Raw genomic sequence first — 25,527 nt, 5'->3', positions numbered from 1 at the left:
CCATCCCTGGAGACATTCAAGATCAGACTTATGTGGCCCTGGGCAGCCTGATCTAGTTGGAAGCGTCCCTGCTCACTGCAGATGAATATTTGAGGGTCCCTTCCAATCCAAAGCCACCTGTGAATCATGGGGGTTGTAGTCTGAATTTGAACCTGAGAAGCTTCCTATGTCCAATTTTGAGGCATTGGCTTCTTTCACTTGGCTGGCAGTAGACTTGAAGAGCTGGGGGGTCTTTTTATGGCCAGCTTGTTTCTGCTGCACGCAGAGGGCTTTTTGTTTGTTTCTCTCACTGTCACTCCCAAACTGTGTCAGACAGGCTGTCTTAAACCATGACAATAACACTGCTTTCAGAGTCTCTTTTCATACATAATATGTTAACTGCATAATACAGCTTTTTGTTACACACTTTTAGGGGTTTGTTAATTACTGTTTTTACATCAGGTGTACTCAGAGCTTAGAAGTTCAAACAATTTAAGGTATTTTATGTTGTATTACTAGGAACAACAATGTTGGGGGGGGGGGAAACAAACAAAACAAAACAAAAAAACCCAAACAACACACATGCACAAACAGTGTAAAAAAAGCTACTTCCTGTCAGGAGGCAAAAGACTCTGTCTTCTACTTGTTGCACTTTTAACATGTGTCACTTGTCAACCCTGACAGCCAGCACAGAAAAACCTGCTAGCACTCAGGACATTTTTCTCCTGAGAGAATGTATTTTATCAAGGGTAACACACTAGCCAAATGTCACCAGAAGTTTTCACAGGTAGATGCCTATCAGTACTGATGACAGCTGAAAAGGATCTTGAGCATCTGGTGGTATGGTTGCCTTGTCTGATGCATCATTCAAAGGAAGCTATATAATCCATGGAGAATGGGACTTGCCTACTCCTTGCCAAGGTTTTGGAAACTTAAGCACTGCTTCAAGCCTGCATTTTCTAGTCAGTTCTACCCAAGTCAAGAAATACATTGTAGATAGGGCCTCAAGCTTCTTTCAAGTTGTGTGAACTGATGGTGGGAGGCAAGTAGGTGGGTGAAAGAAGCTAATGCCAATGAAATAAAAGGTAAGAAAGGTTTTTGTCCACTCCTGCAGACAAGCAGTCCAACACTTATTGTGCATGCTTCCCATTTTCCAAAATTACTGTAAACTTAATATTGCAATATTTAATAAAGATGATGACACCACAAGAAACAATATACTGTATCCTATGCCACAATGGTAAACTCTCATCACAGTTGACTTTTTATGTTCTCTAATTATGAGCAGTGAAACCACAAAACTCATGTTAAGATCTTACCAGTTAAGGCTCCCTCTCATGGGGAAAGTTCAGAAAAAACGCTGTACAAAGAAATGAACACAAATTGGAAAAGAAAGGATGAAAACTGTCCATCTTGACACAGTATTTAGGCCTCTCCTAGCACTTTCACTATTTGTGTTAGTAATTTCTGAAGCAGTACTCTGAAGAAGCATTCTGAATACAAAAGCAACAAACCCTCACCGTATATTGTTTTCAGTGATGTTGACAACACCTCAGAAGTAGAGTCTGAATATTAACTAGAAATTTGAGCGAAACAACCCTAATGATTTAGTTTAATTGCAAATCGTGTGAACAGGTTTTGCACACAGCCTTCCACTTCCATGACAGGACACTTCTTAGTACCTCCATGGAATTTGCTTTTTCAAGATACAAATAAAATATAAACATGACTTTCTTGTAATAATACTTTCAAAACTCACAACAAAACTGGCATTTTTACTTCTACAGAAAAGTCAACATATCGACTACAGGATAAAAAAACATATTCATATAGCTCTTTCCATGCGATAGCTGCTGCCTACATTTGAGATGCAGTTTTAAGTCATGCTACCTCGTTGCCATTTTGCTTTTATCAAAACATTTATCATTGTATCTCTGCTAGCATCATCCCAACAAATTTAATTGCCCTATCTATTACAGTCTAACAGCCTGGTTTTAATAAAGAGTGGTATAATAAGGTAATAAGAACTATTTCCTGCAGTACCTCCTCCTGGTGAAATTGCTTCCAAGAAAACAGTTGAAATTTAATATTACCAAGGCAATAATTTTTTTCCCCAGCTCTAGCATTTTGCAGTATTTTATAAGAAGTTATGCAAAAGTAATCACCCTTTACTACAGGACTTAAGAGACCTGAAGTAAACGGGACTGCTAGGTCACAAAACGGGAGTACAACTTCCCAACTTGTAAGAAATACAGGCAACGCATATTGGTTCTACTGTTTGGCACATTGTAACACTGCCAACAGGCAACAGTGTTGCAACCAAGGCTGTGCCAAGAGCTGTCATTTTGAACTCAGATAACTTTGAAGTTATTAGGCAGCCTGCTTATATACACCTTCATTTCCCATGAGGCCACATTCCCTCAAAAATTGAAAGACACGATTGCTTGAGCCACTGTATTTTGGTCTTGACTGCCCAGAGAAAGCATTAATAACCAGTTCACCTTAGTCACCCCATATTCTAGGAATGGTTGCTAAGATATTAAAATTTTGATTTGCATACATACTATTATGTAATAGTTTTAACATTGGAACCAACACAGATGCCAAGCAGAATATTTTTTAAAAGCTTTTTCTCTTCAACAGTACCTCAGATTTGTATACCCTATGAACGTTATTTCCTTTCAAAACATGAACTAGGTCACAAAAGGAACTTGTTAGATATTTAATAGTAGTCTAGAGAAATGTTTGGAAATACACTGGAGATAGATGACATCATTTCAGTAAGCCAGAAGGGAAGGGAAAAAAAAAAAATTAAATCTGTAGAAAATACTACTAGGCACAAGATAAGAGAGATTTCTTCAGTCTGAGAAGCTGTTTCAAACATATATGACAGAATGTACTCCAAAGTGCTAACACTGTATTTAGAAATGGAAACTTATTTGATATTAGGGTACAGAAATACTGGAGCTAATCAAACAAATATGAAGCTGCTTCCTTCCTTTTTTTCCCCCCACAATTTCACATATGTGTAATTTGACTGTGGCATTTTTACAGCAGGGAAAACATTCCAGCTCCCAGGCTTCACACAAAGATATCTTCAGTGTATCATACACCCATTTGACAATACTTCTAGTAAAAAAATTTGTTCAACTGAAAAATTAAGTTTAATTTCTAAATTCTGTACTTCAAATACAGATTTTTAATCAGCTTTTAAATTATAATCCTGGCATAAAAATAAGACTTTTGCTTTTTGAACAATGTAGTTTCAACAGAAACAGACCAATAATACTATTTTAAACTGCATGGATGATGGGACACTCTAAGCAGAAATCTAATCAGTACATATTATTTGGGTTCAGGGTTGGGAAGACATTTAAGAACCCATTAAGATAAAATATACTTGACCAAACGTTAAAAAAAAAAAAACGGAGGGGGGGAAAACCCACAAAACAACACACACACACACACAAAACCAAAACCCTTACACTTTCAAGAATCACAGAAGACAAACAAACTGGATCTCCTACCAGGTGCATTAGACAGTGACCCTTTAAACATAGGCCCTTAAAACTATTAGCCCTCTTCTCTTTACTCTTATCCTGGAAAAGAGATACTGTAATACCAAACACATTTGCTTCTAATTGATTTGTAAATTTCACTCAGAAGACCATAAGGGATCTTCTAGAGAGCCACTTAAGCTTTTAAGTCCTCAATTCATTCCTGTGTTACAGAAGACACCCTCTTCTATCCAGCACAATATACAAAAGTTTGTCATAAGAACTGTAATAAAGGGATAATCTCTTATTCTAGTTATTTTTTATCCACTACTTCCAAAACAACACAATTACTCTCAAAAACACCCCACCTTTCAGATCCTTACAAAATGGAATTTTGTTGCACAAAACCACACTGACCACCTTAACTGGTTCTTTTTTGGAAGCCTATAAACACTGTTTAACAATCCAGAAGTGGTTTTGCTTTCTGCAATCCAAATTATTATGTCTTCAACTGGGGAATGAAGAGATTCCTTCCTCAATCATGCATTTCTAAAATAATTCCATAAATAAAGTATTTTATTTAAATCTTGAAAACAGTCTTTAATAAAAGCAACCTTATTGAAAGCCTAATTCTGCCTATTAATTTGCTTTCAAAAAGGCAGGAAAAGAAGAATACAAGCAGGTTTTAACGTGACAGTGAACTATAACCTTTATATGATGAAGTGTACACTCACAAGTGCAATCCAAAATAAACAGATGTATTTATGAACTTTATAATCATTGATTGCTTAAACTGGTTTTGAGGGAAGTCTCATCAATAAGATATGAACTAGTTTAAGTTCTGTTTGCTGCATGTACTAGTATCAAATCATCCTTCCTAGAGAGAAAAAACAAGCAAACTAATAACAACAAAAACCCCAACACTAACACCCCACTCCCACTCCAAACCAACAAAACACAACCCCAAATTAGTAATGTAAAAAGTAGACAGAAATTAGAGTTACTTCCCTTTGCTCCACTTAAAAAAGAGGGAGAAAATCCAGAGGGAAGAAAAAACAACAGCTCTTTTGTAACCTCTTTCTGACCTGCTTCCAAAGCTTTCAAGTATCAATGAGCATGTGGTGAAAACAAAATTTATACAAAATAGTGAAGGTGCTGTCTTATTGGATTGCTCTGATTACTAACACACTGAAGACAAAAAAAATTCTTACAGTGGTGCAAAGCTCAGTACCTGAAATAGGACTAAACACCCTTTAGCATAATCTTTCTATTCAGTAAATCCAGAATTCAACAGTAGAGCAGCTGCTCAGTGCCTGGTCTGCAGAATTCAATGAACGACAAAAGGTAACCTTAATTCAATGAGATAATCAGCACACATTTACGCACTACCAAGAATTTTCCAACCATCTGCAAGGCGGCAGAGCTAACTGCCTATAAAACAACTGGTAGCATGCTGACATGTCCTCACATCCCTCATGTCAATGAAAATTTATCTCTTAGCAACAGCCATAAAGAAGCTGAACTTCCAGAAATATTTTAGATGCATCATGCGCCAACAATTTCTTTGTGATTTTGATTGCTACTGATCTCCTAACAGATGTCTACTCTAATTGATAAAATCTATTAAATACATATTTTTTAAAAAGGCAAGTTGACATGGCTTAAGAAAGCATTAACAATGGGAGTCATTATAGCTGTGCATATAAATGACAAACACTAACCTTATTTAAAGCTGCTGACCTCTCAACGGTATCAGTAACAGCAAACTACTCCAGCTACTGAAACTATCTTAGGATTCCCTCCCCTGCTATAGAGGAGTGAAAGAGTTACTTTTGGTCTCTTCTCCAACTAAGAATGCTAAGACATTTACAACTTAACTAAGTTAAAATACAGTATTAAGGCATCAAGCTTTAGAAGTTAATTGTATATAATACTTAAAAGAAAATCTTAAATTCACTTGTTTTAGTGAAACTCACTTGTAACAGCAAAGTATCAAGCAAATTATAATTTTGCTACCAGAAAGATCAGGAAAGAGAAAAGGCTTGTCCTCAGCTATACTAGTAGCTCTTCTTTAGAAATCAAATCTTTCAGAGGTCTCTTCAAAATACACCCAAATACAATATTGAGAATGAAACAATATCACATCTTGAGATTCAGTTTTATATGGGTTGATTTGGGGCAGTCCTGTTTAGAACTGTATTACATACTACATACAGAAAATTAAATATGACACATTCCATAATGAAGCATGAACATCCGGGGGGGGGGGGTTGTGTGTGTTTGTTTGTTGTTTGGGGGGGGGAGGGGGGGGAATGTATGTGTTTCTTAGGCAGAAAAGAGCTGCCAGCTGTCAAAGTAATTTTCTCAAATACAGTCCAGTCCAGCAGGTTTATTAACATAAAAATGTGTTTTCAAATTCCTACTTCTTAAATCATTTTCCATGAGTGTAAAGCAGAAGGACTAGCTAAGGCCAAGGGCTTTTTATTTATTTTTTTTTTAACAACTACTGCATTCTGTGTTTTATCCAGGGTAAAATATCTTCAGCTTTTAATCACAAGAAAGTAAAGTTAAATGCATAGATGTAAAAAGGAGGAACTGGGTTTTTTTACAATAGAAGCTGTCCCCTTTACAAATGCAGTAGTTTAAAGTTTAAGAGCATTTAGAACCATTTAATGACATAAGTAACAATAATTTCCTTCCACAAGAATATGGTAGACAAGTACATCAAGTGACCCAACAAGAGTCACTTCTTTTAAATACTCACAGAAGGACAAGTCACTGGTTTCTAAGACAATATGAACTTTAACTACATAAAAAAGATATGCATATATAAATACAACAGACCATTCTGCATGGACATAGTACATGCTGCTACCTAAGAATCTACCCTGTGAGTGGTTCTCTCTAGTAATTCACTGAGTGATTTATCTGTAATTTTTTAGAATTTCAGAAAACATCTGCATGAAAGCTTGTTTTATTAAATCAGCAGAATGTCTGCCAAACATGTTAAAATAAATAGAAACTGGCTTTTTCCAATATTGAAGCAGCATTAATATTTGTAAAACAGCGTTAGCAAGCTTTCAGTGACATTCAGTTTTCACAACAGGATAAAGGGGGAAAGGAAGAGAGCTGAACAGTTCAAGGCAAAGCAAGCATATTCAGATCTGAATATACTATGTTTATGTATAATCCCATTGTTTATTACATAAGACTTCATTTGTACATCTATAAACTGACATCAATGTACTATCATGTTCCTCTACCACTAACATATTCTTGTTAACCTCCTACAGTAGATATACTAGTGCTTAGAGGACAAAGAGGGGGGAACACACACACACACAAAAAGTAGAAATTGAAAGCAAAGTACCCTTTAAATTTGGAACAGGAGCCTTTTTAAGAATAGTAGTTAGTTAACAAGTCTTATGAAGTGCAGTGATTATAATAGGAATTACGTTGGTCTTGAGAAATTTTTTTAGGCTCAAACACTGCATTTTTCATCACTCTTGAACTTCATTTTTGTATAACCCCTTCATTAACTGCTCCCTATTATCCACCAATCCTAAGCACTTTAAAGAATACCACAGTACTTTCAATTAAGGCATTACTCACATTTTTACAGATAAATATAAAGGACAACAGTTCCTCCAAGCATCACCAGATAAAGTATATACATAATATAATGGTGGAACTTAAAGCGTAAGACGACTTCACACCCAGCCTCCTAGGTCCAGTATATAAAGACAGAAGTTCAGCACCTTTTTAAGTTCTTATTTTTCCAGATTTCAGTAAATAGCAAGAAGGCAGAAATCAGGATGATCACTATTCTTATGAAAGAAACTTTAACAACAAAACCCAAAAACAAATACACTTTGAATTCTCCAGCAATGGTGTTCCCAGATAAAACTTCCATCCCTCTTAAAAACTTCTTTACATTTTTACATTTGATGCAGTTGTCTGCAAATCATCATCATAGCCATGCATAAAGAAACTACACTTTCCATTAGGCAATAGTAAGAGGAAGCAGGCAAACTTCCAGTCCAAGTTGAAATAGAGTACGTTAGGCTGGGTGAGACCTCTGAAGCATATTCCCTAACATACCACTCAAGACTGGACTCAAATGTTCCCTCAGGACCTGAGTCAAGCTCTGAGCCTCTCTGAGGATGGAAACTCCAGTCACCCTGAGCCCCTGTTCCATGTCTCTCCATCCTCACTATAAAGGATTTTCTCCTTATGCAACTGGAATTTCCCCTGCTGCAATTTATGTCTATTACCTTTCATCCTTTTGTCATCTGAGAAAACAGCAGTTTCCATCTGCACTGTAAGAAGTGATAAATCACCTAATAGTGCTGAAATGGGTGTTTTAACAAAGCAGTGCCACAAAACAATCTACACTTCTATGATAACTTTATCTTGACTACACTCTTTTCAACTGCTATGTCTAACTACATATTCATTAAGAACTTTGTGTACCAAACATCTGAAACATAGTGCCACTGATACTTGTCTCCTCTTGAGCCAAATTCAAACACTGCTAGTTAAGCTTGCCAGAGACACATGGATATTACATAAAAATTAATTCCTAAAACAACAGTCAGTAATTTTCACCACTGGGGGGGGTGGGGGGTGGGGGGAAGTACAAAAATATGAAATTGAAACAAACTTCTAAACACTGCTGGTGATGAAATCAAATGCATATGGAAAATGTGGCAAACTTATCACTGCTTATGCTAGTCTCCACTTCTACTAAGAATTCGTCCTAGATGAAAAAATACCAGCCATACTGTCCAGACAACTTCACTGAGATCAAACACAGCTTCTCCTGTACCAAAGTCCTGCTTGTAATCAAGAACGGAAGTCTTAAGCCTACTCCACCTAGCACTGCTTTAGTTGTAAATGAAGTGCTGTAGCACCACAAACACAAGGGGTCAACTCTCTGCTCCTCTACAGTCAAAATGCTTCAGAAAACAGAAATTCCTGCACGTGTACCCATTATGAAGAGACAAGACCTAAAGTTGACAATTCAGAAGTCTGCAGTTTCCCTTCCTCTCAGGACTTTTTCCTTATGTAGCATCTTCTCTATAGCACAACCTGAAGTCACAATAATCACCATAAACTGAGAGTTAAATGCAACAGCCCTGGAATTACCTACACAGACATTCCTTTAACATTTCACACCATGCATATTGTAAAACATGCCTGTCTGGGCCTGTAAATTCAAAACTTAAGCTACCTTCTGCAACAGCCTGAAGAGGGGGGAAGAAACCAACAAACAAAACACACCACAGAAAAATCTAACTGACACCAATTATCATTGCTCTCAGTAAGGAGAAATATAAGCAGAGAGGGGAAAAGAACAAGGAACCAAACACCAGTGATTTTGCAAGTGCAGGAAATAATATTAATTTAGAAGTATCTTATCAGATAACCACAACCAACAGGGATGGATCTGTCAGCTAAGTGATGCCAGATTTGTTCTGGAGCCACAATCTGTGCCCAATACTTTTGTTTCAATGTACAACAGCATCTCCCTCCATTTGGCTTGAGAAAGTTCTGGTGTCCTGAGTTTAAACAGGTCCTCACAATCATTGGTACTATGGGGTTGTCCTTATACCCAGGCAAATAGTCCTGAACACAGAGAAGAGAGTTGCCTTTTGAAAGAAACAACTGAGAAGACTAAATGGATTCCAAGTTGTAAAGAAAACTTTTACACCAAGTGACTCTTTTCTCAATACTAGATTGAAATCCTTTCAGAAGTGATAGTCATTTACCACTTCCAACTACCAAACTGGAAAACTACTCTCTGACCAGCAGCTGATCTACACATGGAGATGTTTCTTGAGGAGAAGAATTTAAAAAAATAAAATTAAAAAAAAAATATAAATCTGACAACTTCAAGCTATCAATGTTTTCCCATCATTCAATTTATAAAACACTTTCCCACAACAAGAAATAACATGGAAGCATCACATTTAACTGCCGCAATAACACACCTCAAGAGTCAAGACTGTCACTATTGTTGAACATAAAAGAAAGAGACTTAAGATGGGCAAAGGATACAGTTCTGAGAAATTATACAAGATAGTCCTCCTTACATCTAAGGCAGACTTCTGGAATTTCTATATTATAGAGAGAATCCTTACAAAGGAGATGTACTGAGTAGCTGAAGAAAAATCAATCTTGAAAAAAATGCAAAGAGTAAAACCTTTAATTGTAGTTAATGCATCAAATATTACTTTCAGTTAAGTCAGAAGAGTTTGCATAAAATAACACAGATGAACAAACAAACAGAACTGCTGGAACTACACAGCATTTCTTTAAATCATTGCTGTCAGCTCCAATACAGAACTCACTACAGTACATCACACCAATTAAATTTGAAGCAAATCGAATTTTATAGCAAGTCTTAGAATTAAACAGCATGCAGTGTAAGGTTTGGGACCAGTCCTTACAATAAACAAGAATCATGAGCACTTCATGCAGAACTATGCTCAAAAACATCCAACCTGGGGGAAAGAAAGATGAGTAGGGTCTTCCCTGATGGTTCCATAGGAAACTATAAAGAGGTTACCTGCTTGCAAAAACTGACACCTGAAATTGCAACCCAACCCTCCCCCTGCCCCATCTCATGAAGAAGCAATATAACTAAGGAAACAGTTTCTACTTTCTCTTCCACCATCTTCTAAGTCTCTTCCAAGTCTTCATCCTGAAGGTCACCACAGTTTTTAATTTCCCTTCATTGTTAAGTCAACTCCCCCTGTGGCTGGAGGCTGGTCCCTTAACATAGCAATGAAATACTTTAAAACAGGTGTCTTTTGAAGTGCTTTGATTCAAGTTACCTGTCCACACTAAGTAAGCAATTACGTTAAGCACCAGAATGTGTGTGATAGCTAAAATGTCCTTTCCAAATACAATTTTTACTACTCATATGATGTACAGCCTAGATACGATATAGCTGATGACAGCTACCTTTATCCAACTCTAGAAGAAAACATACCATTTTTACACAAATGAGTCTTCCAGGCCTAGATATAGCAGGAGGAAGCATACAATGCAATCTTTATTGCTGTAGCTAACTGCAGATATTTCTACAACTAATTAAAGAGGACCATATCTAGTTGCACTGGATGACCCAGTTAATATGTAAACAAGAAAAGCAGTTCCATATTCTATACTATTCTATATCACTACCATCAAAAGGAAAATTTAGCACTTCCAGATCCCGGTTCTACGTTAAGTGTTTCATCAAATGTAACACCTCTGTAAGATCCTCAAGGCTCCGGCTTTGCAAAACTAACTTCAGTGGCACTGCACCAAAACAAAAATCACCAAAAAAACCCCAACAATACATAGGCAGTACTGTATCGCTCCTGATTCCCTTTTACTTGCTCATGAAGAAAGGTTCAGAGTCTGCATTTGGTACTGTGAGTGAAAAGGCTCAGCCAGCCAAAGGAAAAGCTCTGATGAAGTTCTAATGCATTGCATCTTAACTGTCTCATCCCAATATTAATTATGCATTTTAAAAAGTCAGAATCATCCCAACTTCCCAAGCCATCTAAACAGAGTTCTGCACATTCTCCTGTTTGTTGTTCTCCTCAAAGAAAATCAACAGAAGAGATACTCCAACTTCACCTCAACTATTGGGAGGGGCACGAACCACACCAAACCAAACCAAAAACCCACAACTGAGCGAGATAGACACCCTTGCAGAGAGACAGAACTTACTTGTGCTAAGTATATAAAAGGATTAAAAAACCAAAACAAAACCCACACCACAACACACACACCAAATCTCCTCCTGAGAGAGGCCAGTTTGGCTACATTTGGTTCTATAAAATTCAGTAAATAAGCTTGACATGCCCCATACTGCCACTTCAATACTTCCAATAAAACCAGCCTAATAGTTTTCCAGCAGTGTCATTCTGCTTATTCAATTTTCTGCTCATCAATTTCAAATGAACATGCAGTCACATCCCAGCAACAGAGACATCTATTCAGAATTACTTTCAGAACTTTAGGGGTATTTAAGCTGTACCAATCAGCAAAAATATTTAAACCAAGTCTATATAGAGATATTTTCTTTTCTTCCATCACACCACCACCACCACCCCCCGCCCCTACCACCCAGTAACCTGTGCCACAACTACTACAACAAAGCAGTGCCCTGCATGGATACACAACTACAGATTCACCAATCTCGCATCAAAACTACTTCCATCAGGAGAAAGTGTATGCTGAACAGTTTTTTTTTAAACTCTCAAGTCACACTGCTAATTTTGAGGCACCCTAAATTAAGGCTTATATCTTGCCAAAGCACTTGCTAGAGAACAGATTTGTTTAGCTAACTTCTAAAAGACAGATTTATCCTTACACCAGCATTTTACGATGGCAGAAATGGCTTTTTCAGAACCGTGACCCAACATTCCTTCCAATGGATGCCAGTCCCAGTAGGTAGCCAAACAGGGGAGATCTTTGTTTCCACAGAATTCATATAAACTGTCACTGTATTTAACTATTTTAGCTGCTCAGTACTACAGCCCTCAAATTTTTCATGCTACTGAAGTATCAGAATTACAGAAGAATCTCTGAATATACTTAACACAGCTTTATCACTGCAAGTAATTAAATCTTTATCGTGTATGGCTACAGCAGTAATCACACAGTAAGCAATGCTTCTGGCTTTCCGTTCTGATTGAGCATGAAGCTCCATGCATTCTTCAATACCCAAGAAGTCCAATTTGACAGAAATAGATATCCACACAAACAACATATTTAACATACGGAGAAGCTCACAAAATACATCAACCTACAGCTACCACCATTTGTAGCATCACCTCTGACAGTTCCAAAACAAGTGTTTAGACTTCATTAAATATTTCTAACACAAGACCTTTCTACTCTGCCCCCTTCAGCACCTTACAATCTGCTGAAAGAAGGCGGCAAGTGAAAACCATCATGTAGTTTCTCAGAGACACTAATGACACCTCTGCAATGGCAAAATTGTCTGGATTATTCCAAGCCAAAAATAACTGGCATCAAACATTGAGGGGAGGAAAACAAACAAACAAAAAACCCCACCAACAAAAACAACCCACAACCATCAAGCCATCAACTTACAAATATTTTAAGCAACCCAATTCAAGATGAACGGGTAACTTTTTACCCCTAAACTACACTGAAAATTCAAAACACAGTTCTTCATAAAAGCTGAATGATCAAAAATGTCCACAGTCATGTCTTTGACACTATCCTTTCATAAACAAAACAGTAACTGACACGTCCATCTCCCTCAAGGCTTATACTCCGTAAATAATTAACCTGAAAACAAGGCCCAAGCAACAGCATAAATAAATCCATGCAGAAAGTTCCAACAAAATCCAAATAGCATGAGGATTCTGCAGTTCAGCTCAATTTGTCACTCTGACACCTTCACTTATATCCCTAGAATATTTACATTAACTCCAGTTCCTATTAACTGGAGCTTTAAGGCTAAGTATCTACATACAACTACCTTCAAACTTAGTAATTGCAACAGTCTAAAATAATAGGAGTCCTACTGGAAGTATTTCGGGTGATGTTCAAATTACAAGAAAATCAGTACACCCTGACATAAAATGAAGGTAAACACCACAATCTGCCACACAAGACAGAACCATGTTACATCCAGAAAACGGCATACACCTGTACTCTTCCCTGCTGCTCTACTGAAAATCCAAAGAGCAAACTATCCAATGCATAACTGCAGGATATCAGGAACTAAGTAAACTTCCTTTATCAGAACTGACTCTGCACTTATCTGCAACATGCATCCTCACTTATATACATTTCAATGGGTAAATAAAGAACAAGAAAAAAACATTATTTTTTGCATTAGGTAATAAATAAACAAAGAACAGCAAGAATCATGTTTGCATTATTGTATTTGCTATCATTTTTCAGACTTACCTGGTCTTTTTCATGGGGTAGGAGGCTGACAGGTGGAAGAGAAGCTGGAAAAGTGGTGGAGTATTTTGGAGCTCCTTTGCTTTCCAAACTACCATAATTCACTCTATACTGAGGCCCATCCTTCAGTAATCTCCCATTGTTCACAGCACGTTTTGCCCCAAGACGCAACCTCTGCTGAAAGGCAGGATTGTTGAAAATACTTGCAAGGTCATTTTGACTTCTCAAATATTTCTCTATGTTTTTCAGGGAGGAGCCATTTGGTTCTTGAAGCCCTTCAATTGCTCTTCTCAAGAGTTTATTCCAATCCACATTACGAAGCTCATTACAGGCTCCTCTAGATCCCTTAACAGATTTAGGAATAGTGCCAGGCTTGACAGATGAAAACCGTCCAGGATTATCTGGGTCCTTGTAGGATGCAAGGCCTTTGTTGGTAACTTTAAGAATAGAACCATCTTGAACACTAAGCTCCAACTGTTCTGAAACAGTCTTCTTATCTAATCCATGGGAAGCACAAACAGCATGACATATTCTCTCTTCAGAAGGCCTTTGTTTTTGTTTTTTAACTTTCTGTATCGCTTCAAGAATCCACTCCGTATAAAGAGGGTTGGCAAGTTTTACCATGGTTGACCAATAATTGTTTCCAGCCAAGGGTTACCCATAGAGGTTCCTCCTTATCCTTTCAGCAGATCTTTCTGAAGTTGTTCACACCTCAAACACAAATCAAAGGATTCCACACTCTGCTTGGATAAATCTCAAAAATAACCATCCTGAGAAGTGGAAAAGCCAGGGAAATATCTGCTGACTGAAATTCCCAATTACTTTACCGTTATGGAAAGGTAGAAAGGAGCAATTTGTGATGACACTTGTACATCCTGATAAGAAAGTTTGTTGCAACCTTTAAAAAGGAAAGAGGCAGGGAGAAAACAGTTAATGCTGAAGTAGTAAAGAAAACCAGAATGCATTCAAACATGAATTCGTACTGTAAATATATGAACGTCTGTAGTATGCAAAAATCTCTGAGAGATAATATCAAATGTTCACCAATTCCCACTCCATGTAAAACAAGTCATTATAAAATCCTTCCACTCTCATAACATTCAGTGGATTTAGTTTTCCTGAATTCCATCACTCCAACATTTAACCTGATTTGTTGGACAATTTCCATGCAGCCAAATATCTGAAAACATTCTCTAAACCAAGTTGCCTACAAATCATTCCTAAACACACAAATAAAATTACTATGTGAATGCACTAAAACAAATTTAAAAAATCATCCCCATCTGATGAAAGTCCAATTATTAACTACCATCATTTCTTACAGTACAGTGTCTGCAAGTGCCATGCTCTATGTTAACTACACAACCCAGAAAAATATCAGAACTCAGCTGCTAGCACTGTGTCTTTCACTAATACCTAGGTACCCTATAATACAGAAAGGAATCACAGGGGTATTGGAGGTTTTTTGCCATGAAACATGAGGGGGATGTTTTGAAGACTAACAGGACTGTACAGTAACTTCAAATCAATAGAAAATAACTAATAACCAGAAAAGGAAAAAAAATCTTCATTCTCAAGACACAGGTTGTCTTGTAAAGCATGAGATTCACCAGTGTCTAGTTTCACAGCAAAATCTAACATTGAGCCAATTTGAAATTGCATTCGTAACACTGTAGTAAGCAGCTGATAAGTATCTATGATTACACAAGTCTTGGACCTCACTCTTATTAATTTAATTCATCTTGCATTTCAATCATGTTTAAAACTTGTGTAAGTTATTAAAAAAACAAACAACTGAATTGATACAGTAATCTAAATTATTTTCAACATCTTAGAAACATGGGTCTGCAACTGTAAAGAGTACAAAAAACACTCCTCCCTCTAACCTCCCAAAAATCATTTTAAATATAAACTTCAGATCACATTTCATACATTATTATACCTATACAACAGGATCATTGATAACAAAGGAGCAGCTGGTTACCAGTTAATATAAAATTCTTCTATACCCAAATAGCAGAAATATTGAGCAATCAATTTTATGAATTTGTCATTCTTTAGGTCTGACTTAAGCTTAGGCATTTTCAGATTTATTAATATGAAAGTTCAACTGACTGCTAGAATGAAGACACATTCCTGATATGAATGCAGGACCTGGAAGTTTAATTGGCTCTCATGTTGAATCCTATTGATCTCAATAATTGGATCCTGTTTTTTGCTTCCAGTTTGTACTCATGCAAGTTATATTTAATAACAGTTCTGTGTATTTATGGTATTTGTAATAAAATAATAACTTGTTAAGTAAACAGACATTCAGCTAGCAAAAGCCATTCTTCCCCAACAGCATTGTTTATATTCACTGTTTTCAAATAATTCCAAAATAAAAGTGTAGCTGCAAAATGCAGACAAATATAGGCAGGATAAAAAAAATTCCCACGGTATTCTGAATCCTACTAACTCTCACAACTCTGACACTGACAATACAGTAATAAAACAAAGCAGAACTCTATACAGTGGAGGCTCAGATTGAGACTTTTATATATTCTGCATATAGATTTGGAAATTCTCCATAACTACATATAAAGTCCCAGATTCCTAGAAAGCTACCATTTAGGTTTTGAAATTATCTAGTTAGGCTGTTCTGCTGTGAGTCTTCAGCATTTAAGTACTCGCTGTCTTCATGAACACTGTATTTGCTGAGTCAGACATACTTGCCTCATTTTTAAACCCACTGCAGTACTGTTGTACTAAATTTCATACAAGCGATCACATTGCTTTCACTAAATTCCAGAACACACAGTGCAGGGTCTGTTCCAAGCACCTGGACACCGATGAACATTTCAGTAGAAAGCTATAACTTGTGGGTTACAGGAATTTATTGGCTAATGACTGTGGCAAAAGGTGAGCACAAACCTGTATCTTCATGTTAAGTCTGCTGCCTGGTACATGACTTTCACAGCAATTTACATTCACAGCTACATTTTTACTTATATACTTAAAACTCCCTATGTGTAATAGAACCTCCTGCATACTAGCACCTACTAAATCAACAGTAGATGAGTGTTATCTGCAGGAGTGGAGTTTCCAAAACACAGTACATGATATTTCAAGAGGAAAAATGAAGACATCTTAAATTCACACCTTCCAACACAATCAAAGCTCATTCTGCTGTAGGAAACTACACAAAGCCAATTCAAACCAACTTTGGAATTGCTTTACCACAACTTAAGAGTCCCTGTTACACTGCCACTCTAACTACATGTGTGCTTGAAGTGTAGCACCCTGACTTCCACAACTGATACACGGTCTAACGAGGTCTACCATATGCAAGATTCAGAATAACATCTCCGTAACAACCCAAACTGCTTTAGAAATAAAATTTCCAGATTCAACATAAGGGGATGCAGAGAGTTCAAAATGATATTCAGGCTTCTAAGTTTAGAACTCAGTTTCACCAAACCCACAAAAAGTTGGTCACACATCATTTAATATAAAAATTGTGATGCTTACCCTAACAGATTTTGAGGAAATGACAGTTTTCAAGTGATTATAAATTAGCAGCAATCATTCACGTCTACTTAATAATTTTCCTCCCTTTGTAATTAAGTAACTTTTAATCAAAACCTCAACAGTTCCCATCCAATCACAGAACAGATTTTTCCACGCTGGTATGTGCACAGGACCACTTTCAAATTTTATAGCAACAATTGTTATGCTCTGTCATTTGTCATATTTTAGCTTCTACACTCCACAGAATTTCATTTTGAAAGGAAGAACATCTGTAAAGGTTTGTCTACATTATATTTCTGACCAAGACTCTTGTCTACTCTGCTACTGAGCAGCTGCAAAAAATAAGCATTTGGAAGGTTAAATACAATACATTACCTTTAAAACATGAAAATCTATCTCTAGCCAAGGTTTGTCCTTTTACCTAACTTATACATTATTAGATAAATACAAAGATGTTGCAAAATTGTAGCTTGGGATTTAGAACAAATGCAAATATGTCTTTTATGAAGTACATACCTATTATACAGCTGATTCTAATTAAAGAATGCACAGACTGAACATGTCAATCTTAGGTGTCATCACTAATCCTGCAATAGGTCTTTTTTAGACTGAACTAATATCTGGAATTATTTCCAAGTGATCCAGATCACAGAAACAAGCTGTATAGAAAGAAAGAAAACAAAATAAGAAGAAAAATTACCTATGCTCTCCCTTTCCCAAGAAACAAAACAGAAAGTTATTGCACAAGTATCCAAGAGCATTTCACAAAATGCAATCTAAAGTCATGGAGATTTTGAGAAACTAATAAAAAATTTGCTTTAGCGGTTTTAAACATAAATACAGTTAAACTTTTAAAAACCAAGGTTAAAACAGAATACCCCCTCCCCCCGCTAAAAAAAAAGGGAGGAAAAATAAAAAAGGAAAAATACACGAGAGGCAGGGGAGTGATGACAGCAACTTGTGCAACCTGCTGGTGACCTGTGAAGCACGGTTTTATCCTGCTCCCTCCCACCTGCTCTGCACACACTCAGGAGAAGCAGCAGCAGGCCAGCTCTCTGCTGCAGCATCAGGGTCAGGTAAGGATTGCAGCAGAGAAGGAAGACGACTGATAATGCATTCAGCGAGCTTTTTGCCATTCTACTTTCCTCCAAACCGTTATTTAGAATGGTGCTGTTAATCAACTCTGTATTCCACTTCCATCTCAATTAACAATGCAAAAGAGGCAAAATACTTGTTTCCACATTGCAAAATGCATGCATCCACAAAGAGACCAAAGTAGATGCTGGAAAGCACTCCCAGCACACACAGTACTCTTAAAATTACTCAGATCATGAAGCCAGCTACTGCTGCATTATTCTTTGTACAGCATACAGCTATCAATTACCATATGGAAGGACAATGACACTTGCCCATGCTTTAAACAGACACGTGAGGAGATATTACAGTAACTTCAAAACTACATCAAAAGATTTAGTGGGTGGGAAGTAAGAGTGGTACAAGTGAATCAAACTGATGAAGTGCTTGCACTCTGCAATCCCACACAAGCTAGTTTAAGATCATATGCTAAAAAGCAGTTCACAGCATGACAGCAGTAAGCACCACCAGGTGAAACAGCATCAGCACAACATGACGCCAGAAAAATCACCCAAATTCACCCTTCCCACCCTCTTCCATGGAAGTTCGGAGCACTTTGCAACATAACACTAGAGAACAACAGTAAGCATGGGAAGGTTATATTCATTATCACCAATTAATCTGGGAAGAGGGCTCCACTGAAACCATTTCTTCTTGGAACAGCGATTTTCAACAGAAGGGGTATCCGTTTGCTTTTTGCAGATGCTCAGTGACAGAATGCTGAAGGTGAAGTCTGGGCAAGGAAAATACTGTGTGAACAGCACTTCCGAAATGTGGTCTGAATATTCCCTTCCTCAACTTACTTGAAATATCTGCAGTATACCCAAGCCATGAAGATTCGAAACGCCTAGTGTCTGGCGCCAAGGCATTGTTGTGTTTGACAGGGGCCGAGTCGGGGCTGGCTTTTGAAACCTCCACGCCTCACTCACTGTTAATTTCAAAGGCAGAAACCTCAAGCCCGCAAGCTCTGCTCCCCGGGGCATGGCGACCCCACAGGACACGGCAACCAGAGGAGGACAGTGACGGCGTGCACCTGCACCTACCCCACGGGAGCGGAGGGCGCGCGGTACCGGGGGCAGCGGCAACACCGGCCTCCCGGCCGCGCCCGCCGGAGGCAGGCTAAAAGGGCCCACCCTACCCCCTCCCCTCCCTAGTACCACTCACCTCCGCGGGACCGGGGCGGCGGGGGGAGGAGCCTCCTCCAGGCGCCGCAGCGGCTCCCCCTGCTGCCGGCTCTTCCCCTGCTCCCGCAGCCAGACTGTATCGAGGCGCCTGCCCCTGCTGCTGCGCTGCCCCCCTGCCGGCGGCCGCCGCGACTCCCCCTATCGCTGCGGCTCTCCTCACCTACGCCGCCATTTTGTTTCGCCCTGTTGTACTTAACGTGAATCCGACATGACACTGATTAGAGCCCAATGGAGTCTCATTAAAACCTTACCTACCCCCGTGCCCCGCCCACCGGTGCCCACTATTGGGCTGTCCTGCGCACGCCGCTCCACGCTCACAGGCCGCGGGCCCATGTCCATCAAGCTCCTACACCGGCCCTGTTCCGCCCAGCAACCAGACTGTCTCTCCCATTGGAAGGCCGGGCCTACCAATCACCAAGGACACCTCCTTCCCTCCACGGACAACCCCGCCTACCCGCGAGAAGGGGCGGGTCTGAAGGCTGCCACTGGCTGCCACCGCCGCCACTCATCGGCATAGCCCGCCCGCCGGCACCGGCCGATCCCGCCTCACTGCTGGGCCTCGAGCGCTAACGATTGGTCACACGCCGCAAGTGGAGGCAAGAGTTCTCACAAACCCGCTCTCCCGTTGGCTACCGCTGCCGTCCGTCTGCTGTCCCCCCCACCAGCACCCCCCGCCCTCGCTACCCTCCCCCACCTGCCACCGCCCAACCCGCTCCTGAAGTTTGTTCGAGAGGGTGATCGCTAGCGAGACACCGACGGCGGCCGCCGGAACCAGCCCGGCAGGGCGGGCGGGCGGGCGCGCGACACACACTAATAAGCAGCCTTAAATATTGAGCGTCACGCGCGTGCTTCATCCTGCCAGTCGCCCGGGCGGGCAAGATGGAACAGCATGCTCCAACCACAACCCTCCCAAGGTGCCTGGCACTAGCAGCCGCTTATCGCGCACACACACACACCCCGCACCGCCAAGGGGAGGAGGGGGTGGGAACGGGGACGGCGACAATGACTCCCAGCTCCACAGCCACATGCAGCTCCCTGCAAGTTTCGCCATGCGAAGCACAGGGACTTCTATGTCACCCCGTCTGCGAAGGAACAATTGCCGCCTCAGAAAGACAGGGTGGGAGCATGCAACACAAAAACCTCAGCCACCCCTTGCCTCCCTCCTCCACTCCATTCCTCTCTCCCCACCCCATCCAACCCAGCCATCACCTCCTGCTGCTGCTCCCCCTCCCCTGCAAAACGCAGAGCATTGCTATTCATTTACCAAGCACAAGTGTCTGCAAACACGTGCATCAGCCTCCGATGCAAAAGAGAGAGGGGGAAAAAAAAAAGTACCCAGGCTAGTGACAAGCCCCCTGCACTGAGAGAGGGGAGGGAAAGGGGATTATTATGGCAAATTGCAGCCTGTCACCCAATGCAAAACAAAACCCATTGCATGCTCCCTATTACCCCCCACATAAACTCCTGGGAATCTAACCTCCGATGCAGGTTTCCCCCCTTTGCTTGCAATGACCTCCTTTCTCTGCCTGTGTGTTTCCGCAGCAGCGGTTCCTGCGGAATGTGCTGCCCCTGAAACGCGATCGCGGCTCCTCTCTCTCTCGCTCGCTCTCCTTCTCTGTCTCTCGCTCGCTCTCTCGCTCGCTCTCTCTCCTGGCTGCAACCAGAGCCAGGAACACAACAACAACACAACCTCCCCCCACCCCCTTCCCCAAACACATACACACTGAAGAGACCCAGCTAGGAGAGCCAGACGAGCCGGGGAGGGGGTGGAGGGAATCCCCAGCCAGCAGATTGATTGCACCAGTTACCTTCTCTAAGCCCCTTCACAAGAGGGGGAAAAAAGAAGATGAATACAGAGAGAATACCTTGTCTCCCCTCCTCCTCCGCGGGGCTCCTCTTCTCACTCCAAAACACTAAAAGGTGGACGGGCAGATCAGACACAAGCATTCGGCTCGCGGCTGGGGAGAGGCGGGGGAGGGGAACCACGCGAACAATTATCATTAATTTAGAAATTAAAACAGAAACCCACCCCAGACCTCCAGCTTTCCTGAAGCCGAGCGGACGCAGATTGCGAGGACTGGTGCTAAAACACAGGACCTGATAACAGCTAATTGAAAGGTTAATCTACATAGGCTGTGACAGAAGAGGTCCCTCCCCACTTTTTTATCTGCTGTTGGCAAGTGGGAAATTGAGCTCCCCCCACACCCCCCTTTTTTTTTCCCCCTAAATAAAAAGAAAAAAAAAAAAAAGCGAGACAGAAAAGGGGGGGAGGCAATAAAGTTTGGGGGAAGGCGCGTCCCCGCAGCGGCGGTCTGGGACTGAGGGACGGGGCGTGCGGGTGGCCGTTGCGGGGTGCGTTGGGCGGGAAGGCGGCCTGAGGGGAAGTGGTCACCGCCGCCGCCTCCCAAGGGGCCCTCGCCGTCCTCGGGGGGCTGGGTTGGGCTTTTCGTCCAAAATCGGCCGATTTAAAACGTTTCTCTAGAAGTACCACCACAGGCAGGTCTTGACAAATCCTTCCAAACGGGCTTGAACAGTTCATCGGTCCGGAGGAAGAGCGCTGTTTGAAGGTAACCATGATTAGCCTAAGGATGAAGGGAGGGTGAATAAATGAGAGATGTCCTTCCACTGAGTTTGTTATAAATGTAACAAGATGTTATCTGGAATGTATTTTCAGGGGATAATACATACGGAATTAAAAATCGTTTAAATGTTTCCTCCACGCTGTCTTGAACCATGCTTCCAAAGGCCGCTCACCATGGCAAAGTTTTAATACTACTCATGCTAGTTTTTCCAGCTATGGCTAGCAAACACCACTTTTCACCAAAGTATGGCATGAAAAACTACCATAGGAAGGAAAACATGATCTACCTACCCGAGCATCTGCTCAAGCAAGCACCAACTAGACACCTCCTGTTTTCCCAAACTTGAAAGATGACCCACTCAGAGATCTAGAAATCCTCTTTTCCATGTCTTGTGGGTGACACGTTGCATTAGGTACCTCTCAGCAAAGCTTTCTAAAAATCCTGAAGAAGAAAAGATAAATAAAAACACTTCCTTTAAGAGTGGATGGGAAAATAACCTTCTACAACAAGTTAAGAAGGTCTTTCATAGATCATGCACCGCATGAAAACCTGCAAGCAAACAAAGTTCTTGTAATAAAATACTAAGCATTAAGGGTTAGTGCAATTTGTTCAGAGTTACTTGCTGGAGATGCTGTATAAGAAAGCTCTTTGGTAATGTTTTAAAGCACTGTAAAATAGAATGACCTACTTATCAAAAGCTAGCAGGTGAAAAATAATATTCCAGCATGTAGCTATTGATACCTGTTGATTGAGGTTTTAGTCGTTTAACTGTCAGGTACAGCCTTTGAAACACGGAATGGGAAACTGAAATGTGTGGTGACCTAATGTTTGTTGGAGAATCCTTCAAGGTTCACGTGTTATGCAGGACTTGGCTGTGAGTGAAAGTAGTTTTTAAATCATTTGAAACAGTGTAAATCTTAGAGCAGAAGTTGTAGCAGAGTGTTACATTTGCAATACTGTTTTGAATGTTGTGTCAGTATTTCCTGGGGTTTTGTTTGTTTGTTTTTTGTTTGTTTTTTTTCCCTGGGAAATTTGCAACGTGGTTTGTTGTAAAAGAGGAAAATAATCTCTTGAATTTGTAACTTGGCATGGTACATCCCAGTTCAGGAAACAAAACACTGGGGAAAACTTGACAATCTGTTTGGCTGTTTTGAAATTATGAGTGTGTTGAAGACATGAGTAATAGCACAGGGAAAAGTCTTTAAATCTCTGGTTTAAATACATCCATACTTTCTTCCTAACTTGATTCTTTCCCTGAATGTAAACTTTATACAATATGGCATTGGATGTTGTGTTACAGTTTTTAACACATTCAACAACCTTTTGTTTGAAGAGAAACTCCTCTGGATCTTGACATTTACAGGTGAACCTAACACTATGTAAATTGTGAAGTTAAGCACATGAACCTCTTTATACCTTAATCATCCTCCAGCACACTTAGATACACTATCACTGTCAATTATACTGTTTCCCAAAATAATGACTTCAAAAGAATTGCATTATGTAAATTTAGGGCAGTTCAAACTGAGACAGTGCACAGGCAAGCCATAACTGCATGAAACACTTTGGATCTGTTTGAGAATGTTTAATATGTTGTGTACATTAAAAATATTCATGGCAAAGTTATAAGCCCATCAAGGAATTTAGTGTAAGCAATGAAATTAGCATTTTAGCATGTCTTCTTCTGCCCGACTTTGTGGGATTTACTCTCCTGTAGCTACTACAAAACTGAAGAAGTATGATAGTTGATGCCTCTGAGCAGTAACAGGTACCTAGACATGTACACATTGCGTACAACCATTCCATCTCCTAAAAAGATGTCTCTTATACTAAAGTATCTAAAATCAAAACCACCCTCTCTCATCTGCATTTCGAAAGAAGTACTTTGGCCCAGTTTATTCTCTTTTACTTTCCTTACTTCAATTAGAGTTTAAATGAAAAATATATTTGATAACCTATTGTTGTGGAAGTAGTAAGCGTATCCTTCTCTCCAAAAGTCCAGAATTCCTTAAAGTATTCTAAAAATGCATGTACAGCTGCTATTTGTTGATCACAAGTGAGAGAAAGCAAGAAGTTATGAGCTGAGCTTGATCTGAGCTAAATTCAGTTCTCAAAACCCAAAATCTTAAAACTGCTTTATCTATAGCAATGGTGTAAGACAAGGTGGAGACTACTACTTAAATGAAGACCAGCCATATGCAGCCAAAAGTCCTCAGTAGAAGAAAAAGAATGCTATATTAGAGTTTGAACACTCATGTGAAATCAGTGAGAAAATTCTTGTTCATTAAATCACTGCCATATATAAGAAATACTTCCTGATGAGGGCTTTAATTGTAGTCCATTAGAACTAGTGAGGCTGTTACATATTTAGAAATAGTTATATAGTTATTTAATATGGATATGGTGATAGATGCCTATTTATCTTTGGAGCTGCTAGAGGGTGAAGTCTTGACCCCCATCAAAGTTTGGCAAAACCCTATGACTACAACAACATCAGAATGTTCCGTTCTTGCTTGCCATATGTAACTACATATATGACTACAGTCACCTGGAAATTGAATCTCTTGGCATACATTGTTGAAAGAAATGACCTCAGGGAGAAAAGTCATCCTAAGAGTGCAGCAAATTTCTTCTCAGCCTTTTCCTATATCCCGTCCTCTGCTTAACTTACCTGCCATGGGTTCAGAAGCTTCGCTGGGACCCTAATCTTCAACCTCATATCCCTTCTGGATTGAAACAGCCTTTTCTTTTCTTCCACTGAAGATATTATTTTAACATCCTTTTTAATTATAATTTAATCGGAAAGATTAATCCATGTAACTGAGTCAACCCGCCTGAATACAGAGTGTTTCCTGATTTACATGTGAGGATATGCATTGCTGCACACAACAGAGCATCACTGCCCAATTTAAGCACTATTAATAAATATTACTACATATTATATTAACATATACATGCATATATTTATACACACAGAGCCACATACAAAATTAATAACCCATGATCATATTTTCTGATAATTTTCTGTCTCATCTATTATATTTAATAAAATAAGAACAGTATAAAATAGACCTGATTTGAGGGCTTCTGAATTGCTGAAACTAACCAATTATAAGGTAAATGCTGTAACAGTTTCAACTCAGGAGTTGTAATTGGCATAATACTGTAATTTGGAAATAAGTATTGATGGTAGTATTGGTGGAGACAGGGACTTTTTATAATAAATCCAACATGTACCATTTTACTTTGCCAAATACACCACACTGCTATATCAAAGTACTTTACAATCCTTAATTCATTCCTGTAAGAGCTTTGTCGGGTGAATGTATATTATTTTTCCCGTTCTCCATCCAGAGATACAAAACAGAGAAAATGGTTAGAAGAAGATGACTTAAGGAAAAATCTGACCACCTGAGTTCCAGAGGTCCTGCTTTGGCCACAAAAGACAGAGTAGCTAGAGAAGAAACTAGTGGTCTAGTAATGCATATTTGAAACTGTGGCTAGGAACATGTCTTTTTGCTGCATTAACTATTATACGTATTAAAGATGCAACAGGATAAATAGAATTTAGGAGTGCAAAGGAAAATCCTACAAGCAAATCAGAAAAAGATAGGAGGTTTCTATACATGATAGTGTTCTGTAAGATGATGCCTTTAATATACACAGTGTCTTACAACACTGCACACGCAGGCTTTATTT

General features: G+C 39.6%; 1 protein-coding gene across 3 annotated transcripts in view; it reads right to left on the bottom strand.

The window, feature by feature from the left end:
* KAT6B (lysine acetyltransferase 6B) overlaps window positions 1-21,357 on the bottom strand; it is a 94,491-nt gene extending 73,134 nt beyond the window's left edge. For all 3 annotated transcript variants that reach the window (XM_009897645.2, XM_054163256.1, XM_054163257.1), the window contains exons 1-2: window positions 21,112-21,357; window positions 13,422-14,316 (exon numbers count right to left, since the gene is read on the bottom strand). In XM_009897645.2, the coding sequence (XP_009895947.2) occupies window positions 13,422-14,042 (621 nt within the window). In that variant the 5' untranslated portion in view covers window positions 14,043-14,316; window positions 21,112-21,357. The remainder of the gene's footprint in view (window positions 1-13,421; window positions 14,317-21,111) is intronic.
* Between the last annotated feature and the right edge of the window lie 4,170 nt (window positions 21,358-25,527).

The sequence above is a fragment of the Dryobates pubescens genome, chromosome 8 (assembly GCF_014839835.1).
Source record: "Dryobates pubescens isolate bDryPub1 chromosome 8, bDryPub1.pri, whole genome shotgun sequence".
Lineage (NCBI taxonomy): Eukaryota > Metazoa > Chordata > Aves > Piciformes > Picidae > Dryobates > Dryobates pubescens.
This window is presented reverse-complemented; position numbering and strand designations above follow the sequence as displayed.